The sequence below is a fragment of the Pelodiscus sinensis genome, chromosome 1, assembly GCF_052426305.1.
Source record: "Pelodiscus sinensis isolate ZL-2025 chromosome 1, ASM5242630v1, whole genome shotgun sequence".
In the NCBI taxonomy this organism is placed as follows: Eukaryota; Metazoa; Chordata; order Testudines; family Trionychidae; genus Pelodiscus; species Pelodiscus sinensis.
In genome coordinates this window covers 117,498,323-117,517,921 of record NC_143052.1, presented here as the reverse complement: position 1 = coordinate 117,517,921, position 19,599 = coordinate 117,498,323, and the positions used below count along the sequence as shown (strand labels likewise).

The 19,599-nt window shown below is 39.8% G+C and overlaps 2 protein-coding genes across 3 annotated transcripts in view; both read right to left on the bottom strand.

The window, feature by feature from the left end:
* Nucleotides 1-4,677, bottom strand: part of SLCO1B3 (solute carrier organic anion transporter family member 1B3) — a 35,054-nt gene extending 30,377 nt beyond the window's left edge. The window contains exon 1 of the mRNA XM_006121284.5: nt 4,523-4,677. The gene's annotated coding sequence lies outside the window, so the exon portion shown is untranslated. The remainder of the gene's footprint in view (nt 1-4,522) is intronic.
* Nucleotides 4,678-16,408: 11,731 nt separating this feature from the next.
* Nucleotides 16,409-19,599, bottom strand: part of SLCO1C1 (solute carrier organic anion transporter family member 1C1) — a 34,662-nt gene continuing 31,471 nt past the window's right edge. For both annotated transcript variants that reach the window (XM_006121286.4, XM_075897866.2), the window contains 2 exons: nt 19,252-19,369; nt 16,409-17,834 (listed from right to left, as the gene is read on the bottom strand). In XM_006121286.4, the coding sequence (XP_006121348.2) occupies nt 17,612-17,834; nt 19,252-19,369 (341 nt within the window). In that variant the 3' untranslated portion in view covers nt 16,409-17,611. The remainder of the gene's footprint in view (nt 17,835-19,251; nt 19,370-19,599) is intronic.

The window sequence follows — 19,599 nt, the reverse complement described above, 5'->3', positions numbered from 1 at the left end:
ACACTCAACAATTGGCATGTTTTCGGAAACATTGTATCTGATAAAAGAGAAAGTGACTATGGATTTCACGTAAGGTCAAAGACAGATAGGTTCTTGGAATTCTGAGATATCTGTCCACAATGCAGCACAAGACTTGGTATATTCTTTGCTGGAATGTAAATAACCAAGATTGCAAAAGTCCAGGAACAACATGCAGTGGGCCTGATCCGGTCTTCCTTGTATACCAAAAATAGCCAACTCCAGAGTTCACATTAATTTGGGAAGGGGACTTACTCCATCTATTTCATGTCATAGAATAATAAGGAACCACATTAAAAAAATCAGTTGCTTACTAAAGGAAATATTCCTTCATAGAAGGTATAACAATGCTTCCCAGGACAACCAGGACAGAATCATATTGTTACCACCTCCCTCTAGAGTAATGACACCTGGACATTAGCTCCCTAACACAGCCAGCTTGTCACTCATCGTATGCTCTCCTCTGGGCTACACCAGTGCAGTCGTTGTCTTGCATGTTAACAGCAGATTAACCCCAGCCCTCCAAGGCCCTTCAAAGTGTCCTCCTGTGGTAGACAGCTCCTGATCACTGGATACCCACAGAAATCTCAAACCCTCTGTTCCCAAAGGAACAGTTTAGCAGGTTTGCTTTAGACCCCTCCCCACTGCTCCTGTAATGCTCACAGCACTTGACTTCAGTGATTAAAACAAAGGGAAATTTATTTTGAAGAAATAGAGATTCAAATAAAAACCAGCAAAAAAGATGGAAACAAATGGTGACATATAAATCACCACCCTTACATATATTCTCAAGCCCAAACCTAATTAACAAGTTATCTTCCTTTCTAAAGAACTTTCTCTCACCAAAATTCTCTCCAGCATTTTCAACCAAACCTGTCAGATCCCCTTTTCACTAAGCAAACTCATTGTCAACTTACTTTCTAGGCAAAGGGTATCAGGGTGCTTCTTGTACCTTCGTAGATACCAAAACAGACTTTTGAAATTTTCCTCAAGGTAGTCCCCTATGTTTACTACCTCCTCTCAGTCTTCTCCTTACATCTTCTCCAGCTCTTGACTTAAGAATGCCAATAGACTTCTATTGTATGATGTATAATACACGCATATTGCCACTTCCTGCTCTTGGAGAGAAGTGTCTTCCAAGGTCTTTCTTGAGAGGATTAAATTAATGGAGATTGCCTGTCTCCTAGAACTGGAAGGGACCTTGAAAGGTTATTAAATTGAGTCCAGTCCCCTGCCCTCACAGCAGGACCAAGTACCATCCCTGACAAATTTTTTCCCCAGATGGCCTCCACAAGGATTGAACTCACAACCCTGGGTTTATGAGGCCAATGCTCAAACCACTGAGCTATCCCTCCCCCCAGATGTCTCAAGATAGTCTACTTTTGAGTGAGCTGTTTTTAACGACAGACTTAGAGAATCATTTCTAGTGTGGATACATAAGTCCTCACTTATTCTTCCTAAATGCATCTCATAATGGTTATGCTGACTTGTCTGACACAGGTTTTCATTAGAGACCTTATGTGACATTCTTTTGGTGGATCCTAGGGATCCCTCTGTCCCTATATAGTCCTCTGCCAACTGGCACCCAGAGCTTCTTGGGTCATTAGTGGTTCAGAATTGTCGCTGGGACTAAAACGCAGGAGTAGAAATTTCTATCCCCAGTGTACAGTCTGAGTAACTAGAATTTGAGCTGGGAAATTCTGTTGTGACTGGGAGGAAAGAATCTATCTTCCAAGCCTCTTGGCTTTAGCAATCACTACAGCAACTGTGCACATGCGTGCACACCCACACACCTCATTTACAGAGGAATGGCCAGCAGATCTAAGAGGTCAAGGACCTGCTTGGCAATTCATATGATCTTCCCCTCGCCCAGCTATCTCCAAAGCCCCATTCTGTGCTGATGTGCAGGAAATCCTTAAAAACAGCATTCTGCAGACATGTTCTTACTCCTTCCACTACCTGTTCATAGAATCATGTGGATCACTGAACACACTGCAGCTTTGGAGGAGAGGGCAAGATTTCCCCCCGTCCCGATAGAATTGCTTATTGTTGATTCAAGATGACTTAGGTGGATTAGGTTGCATTTGTTTTTATTGAGATACAGTGCACACATTCCATTTTGTGTTCTCTGTAGTATTGTATGTTTCAGAGCCAGGTGAATAACAACAACTCTTATGAGACTATTGTATCCCAGAAAAATTAGTGAGAGTCATATGTAGTTGCAAATCATAAACCTTATTTAAGGAAAGAAAACATGTGCTAGCATATACTACTCCAAATACGATATAGAACAAGAACCTGACCTGTAATTGGGTCCACTAAAGAACTCCTGTGTACAGTCACCGAATTCCATGAACTAGTGAATCCATTAAGACAAACAAGTTCAGAAGAGCTTTTTTTTTTAATAGAGAAAGGAGTCTGAAGTATTAGAACTAACTGTTCCAAGACAAATCGCAAAAATAAACAAATAAATAAAACATACAGTGCCAAAATCAATTTGCCTCACCTTTCCTGGTACCCTTGAGAGTTGAGGATGAAAGCAAAAAAAAAAGTGTAGTGGTAAACAATTCCAACAGTGCAGCTGGAACAGATTTGTAAAAGTTGGCTAAACCTTCCCTCCTTTGGGGGAAATCCAATAGCATTTGCAAGTATCTCTGCCCTGTGTCATAGCCCAGAGGACTCTGTATAAAGTTTTCAAAAATGACTATTGGTTTGATAAGTCTTCCATTCATGCCAATGAAAAAACTCCCACTCCTTTGAAAGGTTTAGCATCAAGCATGAAGGCTTTTCTACACTTAAAATTTTGCTGTGGTGCAGGTGCACCACTGCAGCTGCTGTAGCAGCTTCAGTGAATCCACTACCTAGTCCAATGGGAGGAAGAGGAAAGGCTGCTGGGAAGATTTTTAGGAGCAATGGAGATATCTGGCTTATTGTAGCTGAACATGTCAGTGATGGTATCCTCAAGAGCCCATGATGCTCTGAAGAATTTTGAGAAAAACCACAGTAAGGAAGCCAGGGTAGCTACTTTTGGCCAAGAATAGATAACACCTCTGCTGCTGGTGCTACAGAAGGTGCTCCAGTGATGTTCTCACTGTTTTTCACAGATCTGTGTCTATAGATTCAGTACCCATTGCATCTGTGTGGGGACCTGACAGACAGCAGGTGTCATTTGTGACCATAAAGTAAGAAAATGTAAAGAGCTTATTCTTGTGTTCAACAAGTGCATCTAGAGGAGGAGTTCTCAGTGTACAGTGTAAGATCCTGGGTCTAACCCATAGGGGCTATTCACTACAGTTCAAGTTGAGAGCTTTCACCTCATCACATTAGATACTCAGCACCTGGCAAGTCATATCCACAGGATGAAATTCACCATGGAACAGAGGGCCAGCCCAAAGCTTCTGAATCACATAAGCCATACTTTGAGGACCTAGACATAAGTGGGAAACCATATGTGACCTCTCTGCATGGGATTTGAATTACATGTAATACTACAAAACCATTCAGAAATTCTGAGGGGTAGCTGTGTTCATCTGTCACAGTAAAACATGAGCAGTCCTGTGGCACCTTAGAGACTAACATTTACTAGGTGGCGAGCTTCCGACTTGAAGATGCCATAGGACTGCTCATTGTTTATTCAGAAATTCAGTTTGACTTCCCATTTCTGTTTACATTAAATCAGAATGGATAAGAAAAGCATCAAACATTTTATCCTGATAACATGTAATTAGTTTACGAAGATCAAGATACTACAGTAGTTACAAATTAACAGGAAGAAAAAATACCAAAATGTCAAAAGAAAACTTACAGTTCCAAACAACAAAACCTTATATACTCTGTTTTGGCTAACTTTTCTATTTGAATCTTTTTTAAAAGGCAGTACCAGCATGCAACAAACTACCATATGAAATGCAATGAGCCAGGGACTGTCGAGAACTTAAAGAAACTATATCAAGTTACCCCTGCTGAGGAGCTAAACTAATATTCTTATCAATTTCTGAATACATTATAACAAATGAAAAAAAATCCTTTTTAAAGTCACAACTTCCAAAAATATGCAGAAATAAGCAATAAAAATATTATTGCAAGTATTATACAGCAGGTACTTGCTTTACTCATGAAATATCTAGTGATAGCTGTATCTTCTATATATCAATACTTATATAAAGGACTTTTTAATTCCAGTAGTATACTCTCTCCCAAATTTTATTTATTTATATATATATATAAACTAGAAAAGTATCTTCATATCAAGTATGCCTACATACAGTGGTCATCTCTAAATTGTAAATTTTTTACTGTGTGAAGGTGATTGGCCTTCATAGGTGCAATGTAGCATTAGATATACCACCAATGCCATGGTAATACTAATTAGCTTCAACCAGTATATGCCAATAGTTGAATGGCTAACATTGTATTTACTCAAAGGGTATTTTGCACAGATTCACCTTACATGGCTAATCTGAAATTCAAATGAAAGTATAAGTAATATTTAAAAAGTGCCTACCTAGATTATGTATCCAACACAGCAGCAGCTATCCCATCACTCAAACTGTTGAAAAGAACTGGATCCTCTCCTTAAAACGGTTCTGATCTTTATCAGACTACTCATTAACTTTCCAGCATGATCATTTTACTAGGCAAATAGAAACTACAGTTTAGATACATTGCTTTAATCCTCCGTCTCTGACCAGTTCCATCCTCTTTCTCTATGCCCCAAATACCTGCATACTACAAGATTAAAATATCATATGGGTAGAATAGTTTCAGAATGGCATGCTGCATTTGTAACTGTTTTGTGAAGCTCCCATTTTCCTGAGACAGAGGAGTTCTGCTCTTGGCTTTACATAATAGATGACCCAATCTTAATACTATAAAAAGGAAAAAGCAAAGGCGGCAAACATTTGAATTTATTTTCAAAGACTAAGATTCTGAATGTTACTTCTTTCTGGCGCACTCTGATATCATAGAATGTGTTTTTTTGGTTATTTTATTTAACTGACTTTCTAGATCTAGATAGATTTATTTTCCTGATTCATGTTGATATCAGGTCCTCGGGGTCCTATTATCTCCAGTCAAGGAATATAAGAGGGTAAAATTTACATTGCTAGGTACAAGGACAAAAAACCAATACTCACGTGAAGAGTATTAGAGGGAAAGCTGTGCAAAAACAGAGAGAAGTTCTGTAGCACATTAAAAACTAACAAGATGTATTTGGGTATAAGCTTCCATGGGTAAAACATCACTTTGTCAGATGCATCTGATGAAGTGGGGTTTTGCCCATGTAAGCTTTTGCCCAAATAAATCTGAGTTGTATTTCCCTAGTTTATTGATAAAAAGGCCATGCAAGACTGTATCAAATGCTTTACTAAAGTTTAGGTGTACCACATCCACCAGTTCTCCCTTATCCACAAGGCTTGATATCCTATCAAAGAAAGCTATCAGATTGTTTTGACATGATTTGTTTTTTACAAATCCATGCTGGCTGTCCCCTGTCACCTTGTTTTCTTCCAGATGTTTGCAGATGAATTCCTTAATTATCTGCTCCATTATCTTTCCTGGCATGGAAATCAAACTGACTGGTCTGTAGTTTCCTGGGTTATTCTTATTTCCCTTATAGAAGAGCACTCTATTTGCCCTTTTCCAGTTTCTGGAATCTCTCCCAACTTCCATGATTTTTCAAAGATGATAGCTAAGGCTCAGATATCTTCTCTATCAGCTCATTGAGTATTCTAGGATGCATTTCTTCAGGCCCTGGTGACTTGCAGACATCTAACTTTCTTAAGTAATTTTTAACGTTCTTTTTTTATTTTAACTTCTAAACCTGCCCCATTTCCACTAGCATTCACTATGTGAGGCATCACCATCAATCTTCTTGACAAACTGAAACAAAGAAGTCATCAAGCACCTCTGCCATTTCCAAGTTTCCTGTTATTGTTTTTCCCTCTTCATTGAGCAATGGGCCTACCCTGTCCTTGGTCTTCCTCTTGCTTCTCATATATTTGCAGAAAGTCTTCTTGTTACCTTTTATGTCTCTAGCAAGACTGAGTTCATTTTGTGCCTTTGCCTTTCTAATCTTGACCCTGCATACTTGCGTTGTTTGCTTGTATTCATCCTTTGTAATTTGATTAGTTTCCACTTTTTATACAACTCCTTTTTGATATTTAGATCATGTAAGATCTCCTGGTTAAGCCAAGGTGGTCTCTTACCATACTTCCTATTTTTCCTGTGCAGTGGTATAGTTTGCTTTTGGGCCCTTAATAAGGTCCATATGAAAAACTGCCAACTCTCTTCAGTTGTTTTTCCTCTTATAAGGCTACGTCTTGACTGCATCATTTTTGCGGAAGAGGAAATGCAAATGAAACACTCATTAGCATTTCTTGTGGTCTCATTTGCATAGTCTCATCCGATCCTTTTTGCGGAAGAGGTTTTTGCAGAAAAAACCGCAGTGTAGATGGGGCCATTTTTCGCAAAAAAAAAAAACAAAAACAAAAAACACCCTTTTGCGCAAGATCCTGTAAAACATAGCCTTAGTATTGCTTCCCATAGAATCTTACCTTCCAGCTCTCTGAGTTTATTAAAATCTGCCTTCCTGAAATCCATTGTCTATTTTGCTGTTCTCCCTTCTACTGTTCCTTAGAATCATGAACACTTTCATCCAAGCTGCCTTCCACTTTCAATTTTTTAACCAGTTCCTCCCTCTTTATTAAAATCAAATCTAGACCAGCTTCCCCGCCAGTAGCTCTCAACCTTCTGAAATAAAAAATGGTCTCCACTGCAGTCCAAGAATGTATAGGATAATCTGTGCCCTGCTGTGTTAGTTTCCCAATATATGTCTGGATAGTTGAAGTCCCCCATCACCAGCAAATCCTGTGCTTTGGATGATTTTGTTGAAAAAAAGGATCATCCACCTCTTCTGCCTGGCTGTGTCTAGACTGCATCCCTTTTCCGTAAAAGGGATGCAAATTAGACACATCGCAATTGCAAATGAAGCGAGGATTTAAATCCCCCCCGCTTCATTTGCATAAACATGGCTGCCGCTTTTTTCCGGCTTGGAGCTTTGCTGGAAAAAAGCGCCAGTCTAGACTTGGATCTTTTGGAAAATAAAGACTTTTCCGAAAGATCCCTTATTCCTCTTAAAATAAGAGCGTGCTGTGGGGAGGGGACACGACGGGAGAGGGAAAGGCGATGGAGTTCAGTCAGTGGGTGGAGGTGGGAGAGGGGAGCCGACTGGGGTTGGTGTGGGGGGAGATTGAGTTTTGCCGGGGGTGAGAGAGGGTGCAGGGTGGATTAGGTGGGGAAGAGAAGTGGGGGAGGGCACTGGGTCCGGTCAGGTTTTTCCTGGGGGGGGGGAAGAGAAGGTGGAAACTGGGTGTGGCCTGGGGGAGGGTCGGAATGTGTATGGATGGGGATGTGTGTGGAGGGGAGACAGGACATAAGCTGGGTTTGGCCAGAGGGCGCGGTGGGAGTCAAAGAGCCACAAGGTGAAAGGGGAGCTTTCCTCCTCAGTGCCTATCCTTCAGCAGCAGGCCAAAGAAGGGGGGAGTGGCCAAAAAATTTTTGCTTGGGGCAGCAAAAAACTAGAGCAGGTCCTGCCTACACACATGCAAAGGGTCCTCATTCATGAGTTTGGTGGAGATACAGTTACATTGTCTTTTCCAAGGGGTGGTCCTTCTCCACATGTTGATGCTGATGTTCACATCTGGGCATAAGGGATCAACCTTCCAGTTTCTGCATGTTTTCTATAAAGCAGCTGGCTCTCTTAAGCAGTCTAGAAGATTTGATACCTCTTTACATCTGGTAGAGGAAAGGGTTTCTCCTGGAGTGAACAGAAAGGCAATCTAGAGGAACCAATTGGAATATTTTTCTCTGTGTTGGATTTTTGTTTCTCTGAGTCTAGGTCTCAATCTATGTAGCTTTTTCCGATTGCTTTTCTGGAAAAGGCTTTTCCGCCATTTGGCCCTGTCTAGACAGGGCCAAATGGCGGAAAAGCCTCTTCTTTTGGAGGAGCCCTTATCCTTGCAGAACAACGTATACAGGGCTCCTCAAAAGAGCGTATTTGCTCTTCCGCAAAAAAAAGCGAAAGAGCAAATGCTTTCCCTGGATGTGACGGAGTTTTCCCCCAGATACCTCTGGTATCCTGGAAAAACCCACCAGTCTAGATGTACTCTGAGAAGGAGAAAAAGTAAGGGATGTTAAATGGTTAACTGGTAAGCACACTGTTAAGCATGAAGCTGACTGGTGTGTTTACTGGTTAACCAGCCCTTGCTGGCAAACACCGGTGGTGGCCAACTGCACTGGCCATAGCAACCCTAACCCAGGAGGCACCGGGTAGTGGGACCTCATGGCTGAACCAGGACTAGTAGCGGGATCTCACAGCCATGGTGGGACCTCACATATTTGGCCGTGGCAGTGCTGGGCAACAGGCTCCAAGTTAAAATTATTAACTGGTTAAGAGCTATTGTTTAAACAGTTAAGGTTTTAACATCTCTACAAAGATGATTGGTTTCCTCATATTAAATAAATGTTTTCAAAGCAATTGGTCTCAAAAGAAGTGCCCAGGCCTCTGTACATTAACAGTTTATCGTTTGTTCTGAAATGGAAAGGAAAACAATGAATTCCTTTCTTCTAATTTATACATGGCTAGGGGAACTCATGACATTTCTTATTGTAAAACTAAGTTACTTCTATTTAATTCTCTTATCTAAGTCCAGAGTATCTCTCTAAGCATACAGGCTTGGAGTGGCCTATCTAAGGTAGAAGTCTTGAGAATGACCCATTACACTGGTCTACAATTTTTTAGAAGTCGTCTGCTTCAGAGATAAAATGTGCTATTTATTATGTATTTTGATGTGCTGAATTCAAATATGACAATTAAAACAACTGATTGGCTACTGTTTCCAACATATTTAAGTTTTTACATTTTCCGTCTATGTATATTGTGCAGATAGTAGAGTTTTAATCATAAATTGTAAACCTAGGTCTTTTCATGTGTTTATGGTTGCTTTACATGATAATATTTCACCTGTCCTGTTTATGTAACACTTTAAAAATCAGCAAAAGGGTTATATAAGTAAAATTTATTATGAAACAAAAGGCAAAAAACTATTATGTACATAGTTTAGTCCTATTCAGTGTCTACTTGGCGCTTCTTGGCTTGTCTCTTGTATTCATTAAATGGAGCATCTCTTGTCACTGTCCAGCAATAGTCTGCAAGCATTGATGGGCTCCATTTGCCCTGATAGCATTTCTCCATTGTTGCAATGTCCTGGTGAAATCGCTCGCCGTGTTCGTCACTCACTGCTCCGCAGTTCGGTGGAAAAAAATCTAGATGGGAGTGCAAAAAATGTATCTTTAGTGACATGTTGCAACGAAGGCTTTTGTATGCCTTGAGGAGGTTTTCCCACCAACAACCTGTAGTTGTCTGCCTTGTTGTTTCCAAGAAAATTTATTGCCACTAACTGGGAACCTTTCCATGCCGTCTTTTCCTTGCCACGCAGTGCATGGTCAAATGCATCATCTTAAAGAAGTTCACGAATCTGAGGACCAACAAAGACACCTTCCTTTATCTTAGCTTCACTTAACCTTGGAAATTTTCCACAGAGGTACTTGAAAGCTGCTTGTGTTTTGTCCATGGCCTTGACCAAGTTCTTCATCAGACCCAGCTTGATGTGTAAGGGTGGTAACAAAATCTTCCTTGATTCAACAAGCTGAACACTTTTCCTCCCAGGCTCCAATGACTGTCAGAGTGGCCAATCTATCTTGATGTAGTGGGAATCTCTTGCACGACTATCCCATTCGCAGAGAAAACAGCAGTACTTTGTGTATCCAGTCTGCAGATCAAGCAAGAGAGCAACAACCTTAAAATCGCCACAAAGCTGCCACTGATGTTGGTCATAGTTTATGCACCTCAAAAGTTGTTTCATGTTGTCATAAGTTTCCTTCATATGGACTGCATGACCAACTGGAATTGATGGCAAAACATTGTGATTATGCAGCAAAACATCCATGACTTCTAGGAATAACATGATGCAATTCATATCATGTATGACGCAATACCAGCTTCAGATTGCATCATTCATTGTTTTGCCTGAAAAGCAAGTACTGTTCAAACCCAGTCATAGATTTATTCATAGATCCAGTCAAAGATGGTTTAAATTGAGATCCCTTCCCTTTATAACTCACTTATCCGCCATTCGCAAGTCAAGGGTCGTATATACTGACCCAAAAGCATATCTTGAAAACTAGAGCCAATCAACCATTTTAAGCATAATTTTCGTTCTCAGTGGCCCAGAATTAGTAAAGTTTGACTACATTTATTTCAGAAGCATTTTGGCTGTAGAGCAGTGCTATTAATAAAAAAGGGAAAGGAAAAGTGCTATGTTATAATCAAATATTATGTGTTTCCCACCCTTGAAAGAAAATATGACTTGGTCTTTCACCTCACCCCAATCCTCCTACAAAATTAGACTTTACATAGGTGAAGGGAAGTGATTGGCATCTGATAAGATCACCATCATCTTAAAACTGCGATTGTAGCAATGGCTGATTATACCAGCAGCATGAGCTAAAGCCACACTAAAAGTCACCTTTAAAGCATGTTTAAAAGTTTCAGAGGGATAGCCGTGTTAGTCTGTAACTTTAGAAACAATAACAAGGTGCTACAGGACTACTCGTTACCTTTATAGCAGTAGCTTTTTGCAAAATCCTCCAACCAGAAGGTGGCAGCAGACTCCTACCAGTAGAAGTAGCTACCCATAGTTGTTGGTAACCGGTAGCTTAGCAATAGTCCTCTGCAGTCAGGCAATAAGAAAACACTGAACTAAGCAGATCTGTTTTGAAGCCATTTTTATTCTCCGGCCACTAATCCTTAAACAAAGTATCCATTGAGCCCAGAAAGTTAACTCATACAGGGAAGTCAAATTTTCTCCATCTATATTGGCTGGTTGATGCTCTTAATGTTAGAAACTGAGTGTCAGAAATAGACTCAGAAAATGGATAACATAGAAGCAAGAAAATGTTAAACAATGAAGAGCGTTCTCCACAATATGATTCTATGTTCATTTCAGTAACCTATATCATGCTGCAGTTATTTGGGTGCATTACCTAACACTGCATTCCAGTGACTGCCTCGTTAGGCATTTAGAATCATAGAATATTAGGTCTGGAAGGGACCTCAAGAGGTCATCGAGTCCAGTGTTTGACCACCCTGACAGTTAGGAACTTTTTCCTAATGTCCAACCTAAACCTCCCTTGCTGCAGTTTAAGCCCATTGCTTCTTGTTCTATCCTCAGAGGCCAAGATGTACAAGTTTTCTCCCTCCTCCTTATGACACCCTTTTAGATACCTGAAAACTGCTATCATGTCCCCCCTCAATCTTCTCTTTTCTAAACTAAACAAACCCAATTCCCTCAGCCTTTCCTCATAGGTCATGTTCTCCAGACCTTTAATCATTCTTGTTGCTCTTCTCTGGACCCTCTCCAATTTCTCCACATCTTTCTTGAAATGCGGTGCCCAGAACTGGACACAATACTCCAACTGAGGCCTAACCAGCACAGAGTAGAGCTGAAGAATGACTTCTCGTGACTTACTCTCAACACACCTGTTAATACATCCCAGAATCATGTTTGCTTTCTTTGCAACAGCATCACACTGCTGACTCATATTTAACTTGTGGTCCACTATAACCCCTAGATTCCTTTCTGCCATACTCCTTCCCAGACCGTCGCTTCCCATTCTGTATGTGTGAAACTGATTGTTTCTTCTTAAGTAGAGAACTTTGCATTTGTCTTTATTAAACTTCATCCTATTTATCTCAGATCATTTCTCCAATTTGTCCAGGTCATTTTGAATTATGACCCTATCCTCCAGATTACTCGCAATCCCTCCCAGCTTGGTATCACCTGCAAACCTAATAAGCGTACTTTCTATACCAATATCTAAATCGTTGATGAAGATATTGAACAGAGCCAGTCCCAAAACAGACCCCTGTGAAACCCCACTTGTTATGCCTTTCCAGCAGGATTGTGAACCATTAATAACTACTCTCTGAGTACGGTTATCCAGCCAGTTATGCGCCCACCTTATAGTAGCCCCATCTAAGTTGTATTTACCTAGCTTGTTAATAAGAATATAATGCGAGACTGTATGAAACACCTTACTAAAGTCTAGGTATACCACATCCACCACTTCTCCCTTATCCACAAGACTCGTTATCCTATTAAAGAAAGCTATCAGATTTGTTTGACATGATTTGTTGTTTACAAATCCATGCTGGCTGTTCCCTATCACCTTGCCACCTTCCAAGTGTTTACAGATGATTTCCTTAATTACTTGCTCCATTATCTTCCCTGACACAGAAGTTAAACTGTAGTTTCCTGGGTTGTTCTTATTTCCCTTTTTATAGATGGGCACTATATTTGCCCTTTTCCAGTCTTCTGGAATCTCTCCTGTCTCCCATGATTTTCCAAAGATGATAGCTAGAGGCTCAGATACCTCCTCTATCAGAGACAAAGAAAACAGGGTGGACCACTATAGTCAACACTCAAATGACATTAAAAAAAGCTAACTATGGGACACTTACAGCCCACTCTAGTAGCCTCATTTAGCATGAGCACTATAATAGACAGAATTTCCCCTTCTTTTTCTGCTTTAAATTTGGGGGTTCTGTCCCTTTTGCTCCGCTCACTGACAAAGTAGGTTGTGCCCATGTAAGCTCATGATACTCTATATTTGTTAGTCTCTAAAGTACTACATAACTACTCATTTTTAGGGTTTTATTTAAAGTTCAAGACATGTCATCATAGCATAGTAGATTCAGAGTGTGAATTCCTAGCCCCATTGAAGAGAATAGTAAAACTCCAATTGACTTCAAAATGTCTTGGGTAATATCTAGAGATTATTATGTAGTCTGACCTCATGCATAAAACAGTTCCTATAATTTCACTAATGATTCCTTTATCAAACCTATAATTTCAACTAGAACTACAAGTCTCCATTTCATCTAATGAAGTGGGTTTGCGTATGAAAGTCCATGATTCTATATATTTTGGTTAGTCTCTAAGGTACCACAGGACCACTTGTCGTTTTTAAAAATATCTTGAATGAAGACATGTAGTCTTGATTTAAAGACATCAGGAGATGATGAATCTACCACATCCCTAAGTAAGTTATTCCAATGCTAATTATCCATGCTATAAAAATAATTATTTTTTTAAATTGTGTGTCTTATTTCTTGTTCAAATTTGTTCAGCCTTATCTTCCAGGCACTGGATCTTGCCATACTTCTGTCTGATGGATTAAATATCCTTTGACTGTCAGAAATCTTCACTCCACTTGGTATTTAGAGGTCATGATCAAGTTGCCCCTTAACCTTCTCTTTGATGAACTAAATAGATTGAGCTTCTTTAGTGTTTCACTGTCTGGAAGATTTTCCAGATCTGGAATAATTCTTTTAGTTCTTTTCTAAACCCTTTTTAATGTGCAAATATCCTTTAAAGAGTGCAGACACCAGAACTTTACACAGTATTTCAGTAATGGTCTTACTAATGACATTTACAGTGATAATTCCTCCTTACTTTTACTCAATATTCCTCTATTTATGTATCCATGGATTGCAATGGCTCTCCAGATCACCACATCATGCTGTGAGATCATGGTCAGATGATTATTGACCATGACAGCTGAGTTGTTTTCTGAGACACTGTTTTCCATAGTACAGTCTCCCCATCCTATAAGTGAGAGCTATATTTTTGGTTCCTAGCCATTGCTTTTAGGTTTGTTAATATGCACATTATTCACATAAGCCAAGATTACTCAACAATCTTCATCACTCCATAGAGCTCACCTGTCAATTATTTAGTACACTGCCCATTTTTAGAGCATGTACAAACTCTACCTGCAACTATTTTTAACAACTATCTGGAAGAAAATATAATGTAGAATAATGACCCAAGACCAGATTCCAGCAGAACCCCACTAGATATGGCCCATGAAATGTTTATTGCCTATTTACAATTACTTTTTGAAGTTCTTCAGTTAGTGAAATTTATTCTATGTAATGTGTGCGGGATTGATTTTGTATAGTTCTGGGTTGTTTTTTTATAATCACAGCCAGCTCCATCCCTGGGGCAGCCTGTGTGGACTGTCTGGCTGCTAATCAGGGTGGGTGGGGGACTCAAGCCCCCAATCCTGAGCTCCCCAGGTTACTCCCCTATTCCCTAATCCACTCCAGAAGCCATCCCACCTGACTAGTTTTAGAGGATCCCTTATGCTGCCTTCCTAATGCCAGAGCCAGCTCCATCCTGGGGCAATTGGTGTTAGCTGTCCAGCAGCTGCCTGGGTAGGTGGAGGGGGGCTTGAGCCCATCTCCCTGCACTCCCCAGGCAAATGACCTGTCCCCTAGCCCACTCCAGAATCCACCCCCCCTCCCTACCTTTGAGGTTGACTGCAGACAAAATCATAGAAAAGCTGATCCAGCATAATTAATACCAGCCAGCATGATTTTATGAAAAATAAAACACACAGCATTAGCTCTCTATCCATCCTCCCTCACCCCCCAAATCCTCCAGAATTCCAAGATTTGTTAAGTATGGCTTAGAGAGCTCCTCAGTCAATTCTTTGAAAAGTCTTGGGTACAAGTTATATAGTCGTGCAAATGTTTAGTTTTACAAGATGATAAACAGCAACTGTTAACTACTATCGGAATAGAAAGCATTTCTTTACCATTCTGAGCTTGGAGTACATGCTTCTCCCAAACACAAGCCAGACATTTATTTGATACATTGTCTTTTCTGCAAAATTGAAGACAATTTTACCCTCCCTATCTAGTAACAATGGCTAGGATTTCTTTTATTTCTAAAATCATAGCTGTGGAAATCTGGATCCTGACTTTTGTGTCTGTTCTCCTGCACCCAAGGACTGGGCACTGAATCAATTTTTACAGAAGGGGTTCTGTGAGCCATTTAACCAATGTTCAACCCTGTATATGATGGAAACCATGTCAGCTAGCCGATATGGCAGCATTCCTGATCCCAGCATCCTTCATTCCACCACGTAAGCCAAGGAGGAGTGTTAGATTTAACAGGCTTTCACTGATTAACTAATTTTACATAACATTATGATCAATCCCTCTTACTTTGAGTTATAAAACACAGTCACAGTGGATCCCTAATGGATACAATTTAATCCTGAGAGACCAATAAGAAACACTTACCTCTCCTCAGACCACATCTCAAAAGACATCCGTGTGGAATATGTATGGCTCATTTTAATACCTACATGTTGCAAGTGTTGAAGAGAATAAACTATTAGATAATCTGTATTTAAAAAAAAAATCCAAATTAGGATTATATTGGTCATAAACTGTCATTTATAGATTTACTTTAGGGAAGGGAATTCTGTTAAGAACCCCTTCAGAACTCTTTCTTTAAGACAACTTATTGTGGCAGAATTCCTGATTGCCACTGGGTACAACCAATACAGGCCATACATCTCTAGCCCTCCTTGACTACCTGACTAGAGGATTGCTGAGATTAAGATACTGCTACTGGCCATGCGATACTACACAATAGCAATGGAAACAACCATATTTAACCTTAGTGAAAACATGCATTGTCACAAACAAAGCCTGAATTCACCCATAGTGGCCTTCATTTCAAGTTTTAGGGCAGGGGGATACCAGCACATAAGAGAGAGAGAGAGAGAGAGAGAGAGAGAGAGACACACACACACACACACACACACACAAATGATGGAAATAGGCATAGAAGTTTGGACTTTCTCTTTTGTGTCTTTCGGAATCCGAAAGATATGATGCACTTTATTTTTCTTGAAAATTCTTGTCCTGGTCAGTCTCATCTACTACTGAAATTTGAGGCCATTTCCTTACATTTATATTATCCTTACATTTCTGGCTTAAATCTGGGAATGTGTGTCCAGGGTTTTGACCTGAAGGTAGCAATACGTCAGTGCTTTACACTTCTGAGTCTGGGAATGAGAGAAGACCTAACCTGCGTGAGACTGGGAATGAGCCAAGATTAAGCATGCATGAGTTTGGGACCCACAAATTTCAAGGATCTCAATCTGGAAGAGCATGGGAGTTCATCCTGGCTTTTTGTTGTTGTTGTTGTTGCATCTCTTTTCCTCAACTTTTCTCTGTCATGTGGCTTCTTAGATGTTGAGTTGTTTGCAACTGGAGCCACATTTTCAAATTATGTTCGAACAGCACATTGAGATCCTTTTCCTTACTGAGGCCCAGGTAACAAATATTAAATGATAATAAATAAAAGCCTTAACAGTTCTTTGATAACTAGAATGGACTGGATAACTTCAAACTGTGAATCTGGACAACTCAGGTACCACTCCAGCTAACAGTTTCACCCTTGAAACTCAGTTCCCATGTGATTTACAGTCATCTGATGTGAGATTATGTTTCAAATAATATGACCCAGAGCTGAAGAATATTGGTCAAAAATCATTTATTCCTTTAAGAATTTTGGCTGGGGTGATATTTTCAGTAAACGCTACAGTATACATGGTGCATGCTTAATGCAGACATTAATTCAGTTCAACTTATTCACAAACACATCAAAGTACAAATATAACCAAAACCATGAAAAAAAAATCAATGTAGATGGTTTGACACATTTCTGCCCTAAGGAATTAAATAAATTAAAATGCATAAATAAAAGGAAACAAACAAAGACAGTTGCTCTCAGGATTCATTTTATTATTCCCAAAGAGTCTTGCCATTGTTTTTTAATCAGGCATATGTTAAATCAGTTTGTTTATTACATTGTATAAAAAAAGGTATGGAATTATACAGTCATTGAGTGTAAGCAAGCAGCAAGAAACCATGTAAAACATAGAATAGCTATGTCTTTAATTCAGATTTCCTTTGGCAAAGTCGTGGTTTTACTAGTGACAGCTTCTTTGTTATTGAGGTCATGATTTGACAGAGCTTATGTGAGTAAATTTGAGAAGGAATTCCTAATCACAACACTTAGCTGTGAAACATCATGGATGGATTTACCTTGGTGTAGAGAATCTCACAGAAAGCCCAATGCACTACCTGTTTCATTTATGGGGAAGCATCCATGGTAGGGGATTCTATGTCTCTTGTGTTCCATCAAGGGTATTTCTACACTCATTCCTTAGAGGTCAATATGGAAGAGATCACTAGCATTGGGTCATAAGTTCCAGGCCACTCTTTACCTCTCACGCAAGGGAGATACAAAAGGGGTAGCAAGAACTGCTGAGGGGAATCTGTGGGGCAGCCACACGGCTTGCCTTCAGGATAAGAAACAAACTGCCCTTTCAGAACCCTCACTTAATTCCCTGCAAAGAGTCCAATACCTGGATTTTTGTGAAGGGGAGTGATTTTCACCTTATATTTTTAAGGCAAGCGTAGAACCATATTTTCAGACCTATACTCATTCTAGGAAGATTTTTGGTATTTACGATCAAACTTTGATAAAGGGGAACATTTTCAAAATAGTTGCTCAATAACACTCACCCACTCAAACATGTTTAAGTAGAATTCTGTATGGAACTCCTCCTGCTAGTCAAAAATCTCCCTTAAAAAATATCCATTTTCCTAAAGTCGAGTTTCCTTTTCTGGCCAGTACGTTGTCTGAATTAAATAGTCACTATTGACACAATTATCTTTCCTGTTTTGTACTGAGACCTTTCCTCTCCCTCCGTTGGCTGCGATGTTTTCATCTTGTGGAACATACCTTTTCTTTAAGACGAAAAGGACCGCAATACTCAAGAAAATGGAGATGGAGCCCAATACCACTGTTAATCCCAAATATATGTATCTATAAAAGAAGAACCTCAGTCAGTCTTCCATAAAGGTAATGCACAATTAATGCCTCAGTCATATCTGAAAGAACTCTGCAAAAGGGAGCCATTTATAATCTAATAACATTAGTAAAATTAAATGAATATAAAATGCATGCCAGGTGCGTGATGAACACCCTCCTTTATCTGGTACAGCACAGTTTGGGGCAATGTAAGCTCCCCACAAACTGAAACTGCCAATGTCCTTTAGTGAGAGAAAGCGAGGGAAGATTTTGGAGAGACCACTTTATAGGACAAGAGGAATATTTACATCTCTTTAGCAGTCAATTCAAGCTTTGGCAGTTTCAGAGATACAACAAGATTGGCATTTCTGTGATGCAGGCATCCATTAGTAATAATTATGAACTAGTATAGTTATTTGTTACTGTTTTACAGAAACACCTGGAGACCCCCAAATGAAAATGGAGTCCTCCCCGGCTCCTAATTTTTCTCTTTCTTTCCAACTATTTAAAATAGGTCTTACTTCTTACCTTACTTCTTGTCTCCTCAGTGATGAGACCTATCAGAAACTCTGCTTCCTCCAGGTAACCTTTTTTACCAGAAAGGAGGAGACTATTATATCCCAACCCCATTTCCTAGCATGTCTGGCTTCTCAGTCTCTTAACTCCTAGATGTTATTCCATAGAAAATCTCTGAGAATGTCACTGTCCTAGGAAGAAATCAGTAACTACAGCCAGTCCCTGAGTTGTGAACAGTCAACTTACGACTGTTCGCAGTTATGTCCGAAGCTGTCGTAAATAGCGTACCCCGAGTTACGAACGCAATCCACGCTTACTAACAGTGCGGGCGTGTGTAACTCTATGGGGTCCGACTTATGAACGAACCGAGTTACAACCAATTGCTTGGTCTGTAACCGGTTCGTGAGTCGGGAAGAGGCTGTATACTGAACTTAGACTGGTCCTTAAAAAGCTAGCATACCTTGTTACAGAGTTTTGTGGCTCCCTTACTATAATGCCTTGTTGTGACCCATTTCTCTCAGTGCAAGTATTAGCTACCACAATCTAGCTTGCACTAGAGCTAGTAGAAAAAAATTGGGGGGTGAGGAAGAAACAATGTTTCTGCAGGCAATTTAAACTTTATATTAAAAGGGCAGGAACCAAAATGAATAAATATTAGCCAAAAAGTTCCCCAGACAAAATATGTCAGCCCCAAATGTCCCCAAGGATTTTTTTTGATTCTCCACCACTTTTTTCATTTTTGAGTTTTACTTTCAAGAAAAGCAGACATCTTCCATGATAATTTTTGTTTAATTGAAAACCCAGTTGTCCATCCAAAAAAGGTTTTAATTGTTGTTTTCCACCAGCTCTAGTCCTCAGTGTTTCAACAGAGTTAAAAACATATGAGCAGAAAGAATAAATTCATCAGATTTGTTACCTAAATGCATTAGAATCATATAGTCTACATGCTCCTCTTCCCCCACAACTTTTGCTTCCCCATTTCAGGCAAGTTGTATCTATGGATACTCCAAAATACACGGGGGCTGGGACTCCTGCTGTAAGAATTAAAAAAACAAAGAGCACGAATGAGGCTTTTGCATAAAATAGAATGAATTTGATATGTTTATTAACAAAATGATACACAATAAGAGCATAAGAATTGCCTTACTGGATCATATCACAGGCCCATCTACCCAGTATCCCATTTTCCAACAGTGGCCAGTGCCAAGCGCTTCAGAGAAAATGAACAGAGCAGATAGTCACCAAGAGATTCAGCCTCTGACAC